The sequence below is a fragment of the Melozone crissalis genome, unplaced genomic scaffold, assembly GCF_028551555.1.
Source record: "Melozone crissalis strain CALT ecotype California unplaced genomic scaffold, PUWL_Pcris_2 ptg000042l_1, whole genome shotgun sequence".
Taxonomy (NCBI): domain Eukaryota; kingdom Metazoa; phylum Chordata; class Aves; order Passeriformes; family Passerellidae; genus Melozone; species Melozone crissalis.
In genome coordinates this window covers 42,029,615-42,041,858 of record NW_026535820.1, presented here as the reverse complement: position 1 = coordinate 42,041,858, position 12,244 = coordinate 42,029,615, and the positions used below count along the sequence as shown (strand labels likewise).

The 12,244-nt window shown below is 36.9% G+C and overlaps 1 protein-coding gene across 2 annotated transcripts in view; it reads left to right on the top strand.

The window, feature by feature from the left end:
• SEMA5A (semaphorin 5A) overlaps window positions 1-12,244 on the top strand; it is a 310,103-nt gene that overhangs the window by 279,226 nt on the left and 18,633 nt on the right. For both annotated transcript variants that reach the window (XM_054284906.1, XM_054284907.1), the window contains exon 19: window positions 9,005-9,223. In XM_054284906.1, the coding sequence (XP_054140881.1) occupies window positions 9,005-9,223 (219 nt within the window). The remainder of the gene's footprint in view (window positions 1-9,004; window positions 9,224-12,244) is intronic.

Genomic DNA, 12,244 nt, shown 5'->3' with positions numbered 1-12,244 from the left:
TTATGTTGTGCTTTTGCTGGTAATTGAAAGTTCTGTTCATTTCTGGTATTAAAAACCAAACTACTTCAAAATATTTTCAAATTTAGATGAATTTAAATTGGAATTACTTTGTTTCAGAATTTTCTTATTTTCCTATCAGTAATACCTAGTTTTGTCTAAGTGTAAAAAATTAAAACTAGGAGAAATCATTCTAATTTTATTGATGCATTCCACTGATTAACTTTTTTTTTATTTGTATATCAGTGTATCTTTTAAGGTATTATATTTTAGTCATATAATTTAAAAAATATTGTGATTTTATTATTATATTTTAATATTTATAGGCCTGTTTTCCACTTACATAGTCTTTTGTATCTTCACAAGACCCAGGTTAGCCGAAAAAAAAAGGATAACTGAAGGCATTTGGCTTATCTAAGGCCACAAAGAGAGAACAGTTTGTGAGTCCCTGAACTTTCTAATTCTCAGTATTCTTCAAACAGACCAACTATTGTGAAAGTCACTTTTTAGCTCCTGCCTGTACTAAGCTTACACATCAAGGTTTTGGTAGCAGGGGAGGCTGCAGAGTTGGCTTCAGTGATAATATGCTAGAAACTTCCATTCTCTCCCCCATCACCTTCCCCCCCACCCTTTACCCTGTACAAAACCTTTATTGTTTCACTTGGCATCTGTGTCTCTTTGGAGGGGGAAGGATGTTAGCAATTTTTTGGTACTGGTACTTATCTGGTACTCCAGATAAGACTTAGTTTTGTGTTCTATGTCATTCCCGTTTCAGATAATCGACAGTGTCAAATGTTGGGGTTTCACTTAGGTATGGATAGCAAGGCAGATTTTGGCATGGAGCAACTCTTGTCACAAGTGTTTCTTCTATTCTGTTTTCATCCAAACTAAATTTCAGACTTTATTGAGCAAAGATTTTACTCTGCTAGGGTTGGTGTATGACCTGTCTCTTGTCCTTAATGAGACTTCAAGGTGGTGCTGCTGCTTTTTGCTGTCTTCCAGCACTTAGATATGGGTGATACGTTTTTAAAATTTCATGAGATTAAATGAGAAAGAGAATATTTTTCTCACCAGGCAGTGCAGACTTGGGGAAGTTATCACAAGCAGAAGTAAAGCTACAGAAGAATCTAGGTATAATCTGGTCTGACAGCTGAAATGGCAGCATGTAAGAGAGGAGTATACCATAGCCAACGCATGACAAGAGAGGAGGTCAGTAGGGCGAACCAGAGAAGAGCCAGTTTGTTATAGATCACATTGCTGCAAGAACGTCAAACTTGGCATGGAGACACCTCTCTCAGCTCTGAAGTCATAATCATAAGACCTCTCCTGGAGCTGGATGCATAGTCTGACTCCTGCAGAATATAGGCAGAAGTAACAAAGCCTATAATTTGTTAAATAAAACAGTTTTTCAGTGTGCAAGTAATGGGGGCGGGGATGGTGGTTCAGGTGCATTTTTTGCCTGATTAGCATGAAGATTTTTTTTTTTTTAACTTCTGAACATAATACTCCTGAATTTCCTAGCATTGTACTTTTTTTTTTTTTTGCATCTTGCTGAAGCTGCTGCTTTGATTCATTTGGAAATAATTCATCACTGGAGAAGTGTATGTGCATGACCTCAACCCTGTTGCATAGTTATAGAAATGTTCATCTGAGTGAAGGATTTTTGCTGACTAATTCCAAAACTACTGAATATTTAAGTACTTTTTATTGAGTACTTGACAGGGCAGAAACTATTATACATCTGTCTGTTCTTTCTAGTGAGTGCCCTTATGGCTTTGTCATTAATTTGCACTCATTCTTTGATTCATTTTGGCCAGTGAGTCTTTAATTATTCTGCAATGAAAGGTGAAACTCGATCGGTGTTCCAAGTGGCTGCATTAACCAATACACTTCTGGTGAGAACAGCACATTTTATTTTGAGACTGTTTGCTTAATAATTTTCTGATTATGGATGTCAGAACAGTATGGTATGGAACATTTATTGAGTGAGGGATGAGGGGGCACCATTTTGATTTGCTGATGAGATGAAACTTGGTGAATGCATCTGAACTGCAGCATTCAGGAGCTGAAAGAATTCAGGAGCACTTCCTTGCCCCCAGGTTTACATGTGGGCCAACCCAACACCATTCTGCTCTGATTTCAACACTGCTCCTTGATTTCACGGGAAGAAAATACATGAATAAGAGTCGTGCAGAGTAGCTGTAGCTTTTGGGGCAGAGGGAAGTCACGAGAATGGGAAACCTTGAATTATGGCAGGCACCTTCATAGGTGCATTCACCTAGACAGCAAGAAAACATCATAACTTACTTCCACCTCACCAAAGCCTGGATGCTGTGAAACATTATTTTCATTATCTCCATGTTGAATTGTAGCAATTTTCTGGCTTTTACAGAAAGATTAATTCTGGTACAGAGTGCCTGGCATACCTCATTACCAAAGATGTGTTCTGCAGAGATCAGTTCTCTGTTCCTTGCAGATAGGAGCCATTTGTTAGAAATTTTCTCATTGCCTATAATCTCCCACTGTGCAACTATAGTCATGCCGTGTTAAACAGAATCATGTTTCACTGTCAGATGCTAGCAAAACAAACTTTCTTTGCAGTCTGAGCTTAGAGATAGAACTTCTTGCCAGAAACCCGCTAGACTCCTCCTGAGTGTGGTAAGATTTCCATCTCAATCAAGTAAGCAGTAGCATTTTCAGACTGTATTCATGCTTTTCTGATCTGAAGTTTGATTAGGAGGAAAGAAAAATAAATCTTGTTCCCTGCCTCTGGGTTTTCATGTAGTGCTCAGATAGGAAAGAGACAGCTATTTCAAATAAACTGTAAGAGATTGTGTACATTGTACATCTTAATGCAGTCTGTACAATCCAGCATTCAGGGTAAAGAAATTACCTTACCCTAGGCTTTAATATGTGCTTATGCAACATTAGATATCTACATTAGACATGCTGGCTCTCTGTTAGATTATCTGATATATAAATAGCAATAATTTTATTGAAAACATGATCTTTTAACCCAGGGATAAATATTTCACAAGGTATGAGGTTGCCTGATACTTCTAGGTTGAATTTATCCAAATTCTAGACTCTATAGTAGTCTAAAAAGAGAACTTCAGCCCCTGAGGAATGAGGGACCCATTGAAGATAATCATCTGATATAATGGGTGCAGTTCACCCTCTGGAGATAGATCCTGCCTTCTTTCCATGGTGTACAAGGCAGACAGCAGTGGTGGGCTTAGACAAGACACTTGACTTTGACATGGCCAGAGTGAGACCAGGTTGACCTACAAAATACCTTCTGAAGGCAATTAACAAAGGAAATACTTCTATTTTCATTCATTTTGGTCTTAAAGAGTCTTTTTTTTGCCTTGTTTTTTTTTTTCCTAGGCACCTGGAAATCTGCACCTAGATTCCTAGTTATTGCTGCTTCCTCTATCTCAAACCTCATAACAACTATTGTTATTTGTGAAGGCAGGATGTGATTTTGTCTGAATTACTCTCCTAGTGGCTATGATCTCTTGTGAAAAGTTTGATTAAGTCTTTCCTTGTGTTACCCACAGGAAATCTATAGTGCATTCAGAAATTTTTACAGAATAGAACATGTGCTGATAATCAGGAATGTCCTGTACTCAGGAGGATTAAGTTTGGAGATGTTATCTCTTATACTGTCATACTGAAGCTAAGTTGTGGTATTCTGAGTAAGAACCAAATAAATTCTGGAAGTTAGAACTGAATTTGATGACAAATTCAAGTTTGATTGACAAAGCACAACTCAGTGGAACTTTGGGGTAAATAATTAAACACAGAAAAACTATGTAAAAGAAATAAAGTTTTCATGCTAACATGACATCTTCCATCTAAATACTCTTTGGGTTTTTAAAATATGTCATCTTTGCATTGCATTAATGTTTGCCATTACGTTTTACTATTTCAATTTTACTACGTTTTGGAGGTTTATGAAGTTTTTTATAAGTTATAGGTATTTAGGCCTGAAGTTATGTAAGTTTTATGCTTCAATAATATTGTCAAATAACTTGCAGACTATCTTCAGAAAGTGACAACACTGAAACAATCTTTGCTTATCCTTGTTACCTCTGCACTTCAAGCAGTGTTTCATGCTGTCACTTAGAAATTATTCAGGATACCTGAATTTTGGCTTCAGATCATCTTTTCCTAAAGTCATGAACCTGAATAATTGAATTTTCTTTGTTAGGTCGGAACTGGAGGACATAAGTCATAAGTCAGTCAAGTAATATAATTTATCAGGTGTCACAGCTTCTTCTCTTTTACTTAGGGCTGTATTACTTAGCTACAGGCTAGACTAGGGAATTATTATTAAACTATGTGCTTTAATAGAGCCTCACTTTTAAGGCAAATTAATTGAACTTGGCTGAGAGTCTTGCAGTTTTCAAGCAGAATCAGGCCAACCAAAGTCTCATTACAAGCTTTTGCAAAGGCAGATTTTTTTCTCCTGTGCTAGTCAGGGCAGGTGACTTTCATGTTAACATGTCTTCAGTCAGAATTAATTTCTTGTGTATTTATGAGGCTATTTCAATTCAACTAAAAAGTTTTAAAAGTGTAATTATAAATCATTGAATCATCTTGGTTTATATCACAATTATATCAATTAATTAGGCAATGGTTTTCAGCTATATTTGCATTATGGCATAAGTAAATCATCACAGAGCAGTACTAATTTCTCTATAATTTTACTGATACTGAACAAAGCAGAAGGGCTTAAAATGAGAGAAAAGTCTTTTGTTTAGATGTCAGTTGATATCTTTTGTCTTCCATGATCTTAGAAGTTAATGGTTATTTTGTCCACAAAATCACTACGATGACTTTTACTGAAGTTTTTGCAGTACTTGCTGTTACTTGTGGAACTTTTCACCTTAGACTAGGACAGCTGCTTTTTAAAATTGTACTGGGATCAAGTAGTTAAATGCCCTTTTCTAGCCACAGTGCAGCAGTTTGTTACTGAAATATGAGTTCTGAACAACTGAAAATGAGCTTCTTGGTAAGCTGTAAGCAGAATTTTTGCTTCTAGTTGTTCATAGGGCTCTAAGTCAGTCATAGGCTTTCTGAGAACAATTTAGTTTAAAACATTTGAATGATGAACCTGTCATAAAGGTTGGATCAGAATTTGACTTACAGATGTTCTGTCTGTCTTGGGAAAGCTATTCATTAGTTTATTGATGATGCTATGACTGATCATTCTCTTTGCAGATTTTACAAGTGTTTCTGTAGATGGGCTTTAATTAAGTTGGGGCTAAGATTTTATTTTGGCAACTAGACTTTTGCTGCTACCATGCCAAGGGCATTGGCCATTGCATCCTGGTTTGACTATATATATTTATCTTGGGAGCAGTAAGCTGAGAAAAGCAGCTTAATGTTGGATTTTGTTGGGTGGCACAATCTAGTTTCTGTCTATGGAGTTGGATATAGAGCAATTTGAAAGTGGCCCAAGCTGCAAACAGAAGCAGCAAGCAAGAAAACCACAGTTTAATGAGACAATTTGGAGTTTTCAGTTTTGTGCCACTTGCTCTGAAAGATTACAATGCTTTTCTATTTATGCCTTCTCCTGTTGAATTTGATGTAATCTGTGGTAAGACTAGGACTTGGTGCTGTATATACACTTACTTTCTGAAGAATTTTTGCTTCAATAAGTTCTGCAATGTAATCTTTTTATTAATTTTAAATTGTTCCCCATCCCCTCCACTACCTCAGTTAATAAACAGGACTTGTCAGCTGAAGGATGCAGAAACTTGGTTCAGAGCCCCACATGGGCTCTCTACCTGTGCTGAGTGAAGGGGAAGGATCCTTCCTTGACCTACTGGAAAAACTCTTCCCAGTGTAACTCAAGCTCCTTCTTTTCCTCATTGCTGGCTCACATTCATCTTTCTGTCCTCCAGAACCCCAAGATCCTTCTCTGCAGAGCATGAGGTGGTTGCCCTCAAAGTATGGTTGCATGGGGTTGTTCCTGTGCAGATTCAAGACTTAGCATTTTCCCCAGCTGAACTCCATGAGGTTTCTCCCTGCCTTGTCAAAGTGTGACATGACCCTTTGGTGTATCAGCCAGTCTTCAAAGTCAAGGCAAAATTGTCCAGGTCATTAATGATGGTGTTAATCAGGTTTGAAATTCGTGACTTTTCTGTCCGCTTAATGGCTGATCACTGTCCTATGGGCCTGGCTGTTCAGCCAGTTTTCAACACATTGCACTGTCCACTTATCTAGCTCATAATTTGTTGACTTGTCTAGCAGGAATTTATGTGAGTCAATGTTAAAACCAATACTATAGTTGAGATAAGTAACATCCACTGTTCTTCCTTCATCTGTGCACCTTGTCCCCTCATTGTAAAAGGCTATAATGTTGTTTAAGGAATATATAGAACAGTATTCCCAGAATGCAAACTGATCTTGTCACTTTTCATGCTGTTAATGGTATAATGTTAATTTTTTATTGTGTAGTTTCTGTCTGAAAAGAAAATTCTAAAAGCCCCTTTATGAACACTTTATTAACTACTGTAAAATTGTAAAAAGACTGGTCCTTATAATAAATTTTTTAATGCTTTGAAAAGAAGAAAACTCAGGGGAACACTTGCTGCTGACAAAACTCCACACTGAAAAGATTCTTTTTGGAATATTTTTCTGTTTCAGTTCTAAGCTACCTTAGAGCTTTGCCTTAGAAGATTCCACTCCCCAGTCCCCAATTTAAATGACAAGAAGTCTAATACCATAATGTCAGATAAGGTTGCACGTTTTTCTTAGGACTTAAAAAACCACACATATCCTGGAAAAATGTCTTCAAAATATCCTAGTATTCTTATGAAGTGTGTGATGGATTGACCAGCACAAAGTGATACACCCTGCAGTGAGTTGTGAATGGAATGACTGGCAGTCTGGTCTGATTATACTTTTTTCATTGTTTGCATTGCTCTTAATTTAATAACTTAAAAACCCCCTTGATTTAGAATTCTGGTATTAAATATATTATTATTTTGTTTTCAGAGCTCACTGTAAATATAAGCTGAGAATTTCCATGACCAGAGTGATACAAAATTGCATAAAAAGGGTCTCACAGAGCAGGAAAGTGGACCTGTATTCATAATTCACGTTCTGTTTTTCTGTACTTGCTCCCCTTTTTGCATTTGAATGTATGTCATGTTTTTTGAGATGCTACTTTTAATATCTGTGTAATAGAATCGGGCTCAGCAGGAGAGAAATAGTTACCCTCTATAATTCCTGAAAGGTTTTATCCATTTTTAGTCATTTTTATACTGCAGTTCTGCTGTTTTCCTATTAATTTCAGCAGTTTCTTATTACCAGTATTTCTATGTCAATGTATCATCATTCCAGTATTGCACTTTATCAAGTGTTGAATAAAAACATGGAAACCCTCATCTACTTTGGGATGATTGTGAACATATTTCTTGAAGAAGAAATTAAGCAGTGTTACTAATGCCATAAGCATTATAGAAATAGGATAGAAATAGGGTGGACACTGCAAATAAGAGGCTCCTCCATCATGGTTATGCAGAAGGCTGATCCTGTTCAGTGTAGGACTGCTGTTGGGCAGACTCCTCACGGTATTATTTCTGTCTGTTTTCATGGCATCGTTCAGTAAATCTTCTGATTCTTCGTCTCCATTTCATATTTCCACAGTACTTATGACTGTGGGTAGGGCATAGAACAATTTCTTAAGAATAGACATTTGTTCTGCAGTTAGAGCTGCCAACAATCCCCCTGCATTTCTCCACTGTTGATGCAATTCATCTGTACTTATGTTGTCAATACTGCCACATCCTCTGCTGGCCGAAGTACCATTCACAGGACCTTCTCTCATCAAAGCTACTTTAGTAAGTACTTGTAATAAAAGCTGCAGTTATTGGTCCATCAATCTTAGAGTTTCCACTGGGAAAGGTGAACTGCTTTGGCAACAGTAGGAAATCCCAGCAGTGTTGGTGGAGATTCTTAATAATGATGCTTACAGGAAAAGCTACAACTCAAGAGTGATTTCAGGGTTGTGCTTAGTACAGTTGAGGGAGTCTTTTCACCTGCAGGATCAAGCCCCAAAGTGACAGAGATACTCAAATGAACTGCAGATTAGAACTTCACCAGGGGCTATATCCAAGTCTATTGGTTGGATGCTGTGTACAAGATCTGTGTGTCCCTTCTCACTGATAAGTAGCAGACTTCATCCATTGCTGTTTAATCTAATGCCTTTTCTCCGTACTAAACTTACTTAAAAATATGTTTTCCACTCGATAAAAAATGATTATTTTTAAAAGGAATTTTCATAGCTGATTCCATAGCTGATTTTCATAGCTTATATGTGGCTTAGAACACTTCAACTCAGTGGAAAATAAACTGATTTTTAAATTGGCAAAACATTGCTTTTCACAAAAAGGTAGTTTTGCTGGACTTTGTGGAATTATTGGTGGACACTATCTAAAGTCTGAATATGGCTAGGATAAGCATAGTGCATGGGATACCCATGGGCCTCTGTGCACAGCCAGCAGCAGTGAAGGCTGGGTGAATTAAGTAAGCAGAGCCCTGCAGGAGGACCAGGGAAGCTGACTCGATGAGTGGTCACAGGAAGCTCGAGCCTGTCTCCTTTGTCACCTTCTTCCTGTGAAACAGATGCAATTATATCTATGTAATATATTTGGAGATTTTCTGATGGTAATTCCTGTGCAAGAAAAATATAATTTTTATCATTCTTTGGTGGAGTAAATTGTCTAGTTCAGTCATTGCGGCCATGAAGCTTTAATGGAAGTGTTGGATCCAACTCTTCACTGTAGTTCTGTGTAAGTGATTGTGAAATTTCTGTTGAAGAAAAGATTCTTGAGATGAAACTAGGGTTTGGATTGTGAGGCTAAAGGACAGGACCCTTCTCTTCATATTATTTACTATTAGAAGCTTAGGAGTAAATTTGAAGAGGAAAAGCTTTTTTTGGGGTGAGATGCTGTTTTAATTCAGTATTACTTTTTTGGGTTTTTTTTATTAGGATTGTCAGGGGACTTCCTGCGTTCTGGAAGATACTCTGCTCATACCATCAATGGTGCCTGGTCACCCTGGTCTCCATGGTCTCAGTGCAGTCGTGACTGCAGTAGAGGTATCCGGAATCGCAAACGGGTCTGCAGCAATCCTGAGCCCAAGTATGGGGGACTTCCTTGCCTTGGCCCATCTCTGGAGTACCAGGAATGCAACATTTTGCCTTGCCCAGGTAAGTTTCAAATGAAATGAAAGAATTTAAAACAAAATAGCTCATCCTTAAATTTATATCTTCCATATTTGATTTGTTTTTTTTGGGTTTTTTTTTTTCCAATTTTAGTTGGTGAGTTTTGGGTTTGTTTTGGTTCTTGAATCAATTACAGCTCAAATTTACCTTTATAATGTGAGTGGATTTGGGTAATATTCCCATGTGATGTCAATAAATTTATCGTCAAGAGTATTAATAGCTATATCTTTTCACTTGTGAGACTGACTCTAAAAATATAATTTTAGTAGGTAAACTTATAAGAAAAAAAAAGACATAAGAATTCTGGCAAGACATGAAATCTGGCCTAGTCTTTATTTAAACTAAAATATTATTTTCATCACAGTGGTTGCTGGCATTAAATCTGTGTTAGCTTTTAAGTGTAGAGTTGCCAGCAAATAAGGTTCACAACTGATCACCAAATTAGATGGTTATTCAAGCAGTCTATAAAGATTGTTCTTGGAATCTTGAGTTTCTCCTTAACTTAAAGTTGTTTTATTATTCTATGAAAGGGATTACAAGTAGAATATATGTTTACAAGAAACTACTTTGGATTAAAAGTCATTGTTCCATCTCCAACCTAAGGGGAAAAAAAAATCCTGGTTTCAGTCACATCTCACCCTTCATAAAACAAACATTCAAACTGAAAGGCTTTTGAGCTTTGCAGAAGCTTTGTGGGAAAAGAAAGGGGAAAAATACAGGAGAACACATGAAGAAAATAAGGTGCTGTTGGTTTAGGAAGAGAGAGTACAAGGTAAGAAACAATAGAAAGGAAGAAAGAAAGAAGAGTGAATGACTCAGTTCTTTCCAGCAGCAACAAATAAATTTAGAAATAAGCTTTCATACATCTTTAATTGTATTAATTATGCATAGCAGTGCTTCATATTTTCTTGTTGAAGACTTGAAGATTTTGTCATTTATTCAAGTGCAGACCTGAAGAAATTCTGTGGCAATATACGTACTATGTATGTGTACCTCTATTTTAAAGCATATATGAGTATTAGCATATACATATATGGTTTCAAATTAAAACTGTATTGCTGAAATAATGGATACATTAGATACATATTTATTTTTTAATAATATTTTTAATAATATTCTTTAAATATTTTTTCCAGTCTTTCCAGTCTTTCCAATCTTTTTGCAGATTGGAAAAATCTTTCCCTAAGCTTTTAAAGCCCTCTAACAGTCACTGTCCATTCCTTGCATCAGAATTTAAGCTGAAGATCTGTGCAGAAAACACTTCCCTCTCGGGAAGACACAGTTCCTTGAAAAACATGTTTCCATCTTGAATTGAACCTGAACAATATGTTTTGGCACACAGCCTACAAACCCAGCAGCTCTGTGAATATTCTGGCTGTTCACTGAAAGCAAATTTCTCTGCAGTTTTATTGCTAACAAGAATTGTAGGATTGTTGGAAAACTTGAATGCCCTGAGGCACTCAAGCCCCCAGCTCTGCTTCTGGTGGGGCATATCCATGGGGAATTTCTATTGAGGATCCCTGTTTTGATCTGGGGAAACACCCGTTGAGCCATTGAAGTTCTAGAAGAGGCACTTGGGCATAATCAGCCAGCAAAAAAGCCAGTGCTTTCTGCTGCAATTTTCTTGCTGTATCCAAGGAGAAATGTAGCTTCAGTTGCTCATTTTCTAGTTTCTCTGACTGTGAGTGTGAACATCTAAGGAGATCAAGGGAAGAGGTGAAGCTTCTTTCTGAGGCATGAGGCATGACCAGTGAAGGGTTCCATGTTTTCTACACTAAACACTATTGGAGAGAAGTGGAAGGGAACCAACAGAAAGCCAACATTTTTTAGAGAATTAGGAAATTGTGGTCCAAGTCTTCTCCATGTGGGCACAGCCCTAGTGCATGATCTGATTCATTAGCTCTCAGACTGGAGTCATAGCACCTTGCTTTTCTGGGGTAATAAAATGATAAACGATTCTGTTTCATGTAACTGCACTGTTCAAGTAGTTTGGCAGTAATTCATTAAATCAAAGATTTAGAAGACCATTGTACCAACGTGTGCAAACCTCCCCAGGGATGTATGCAGTAGGTGAAGCAACCTAAAACATAGCAACTCCTCACTGGCTCCTGCTTCCCTTGCAAAGGGAATCTCCCCATGGGACACTGCCCTCAGCCTCCTCTGAAGCACGGGGGTGATGTAGTGTAAGGTACCAGCTCTGCTCACAAGCTCTGAGATCCTGATTGTACCACCATACTGTAGTAACTGAAATACATTCATTAAATGGACACAGATTGTCTATAATACTGGGCAAGATTTATTGTTCAGCCCATGCTGTTGATTTTCAAATTAAATGCTGTCTTGAATTTGGGGGGAATTTTTTAAAGTTTAAATTAGTCAAAAGTTTTCAGAAGTGGTATTTTTATTAAGCTCTGCAGATATTCACTGCTAGTTCATTTTCTGAAAGAATTTTTTAATCAGTAAAACACACCTAATAACTTTGTTGTAGAGGCCCTAGTTTTTTATGAGATAGACAATATCCTGGACTAAAAAACATAATTTTAAAGCAGAAGTTAAAACTGCGCTTTGAATTTGAAAACATTTTAAAAGATCAGTTGATATAAAGTGTGGCGGGCCTTTCTGAAGAGAGAAGCAGTGCCCTACTCTATATAATAATTTTATTTAGAGACAAGTTTTATTTTTCTTTTCAGTGCAAAGCAAATTTGAATAAAGATGTAGAAAATGAAGTATTTAGATGTATCATAGCCTGTAACAAGGAATCACAAAGTTCCTCAGCTACAGAATTACTGTTTGCTAGTAATTAAGAAAAAACATAGTAGACTAAATCAGATCTCAGACAAATCTGAAGGGAAAACTTTGCAAGCACTAGATGTAAATGATTTTTTGAGACATGCCAGAGTAAAATATTATTGCAGAATAAGGCTTACCCATAAATTAGACATTGTAGGAAGGAAATAAATTCTTACTGGAGAAGCACACCAATAAATTTGAATTCTCTTAATTTTT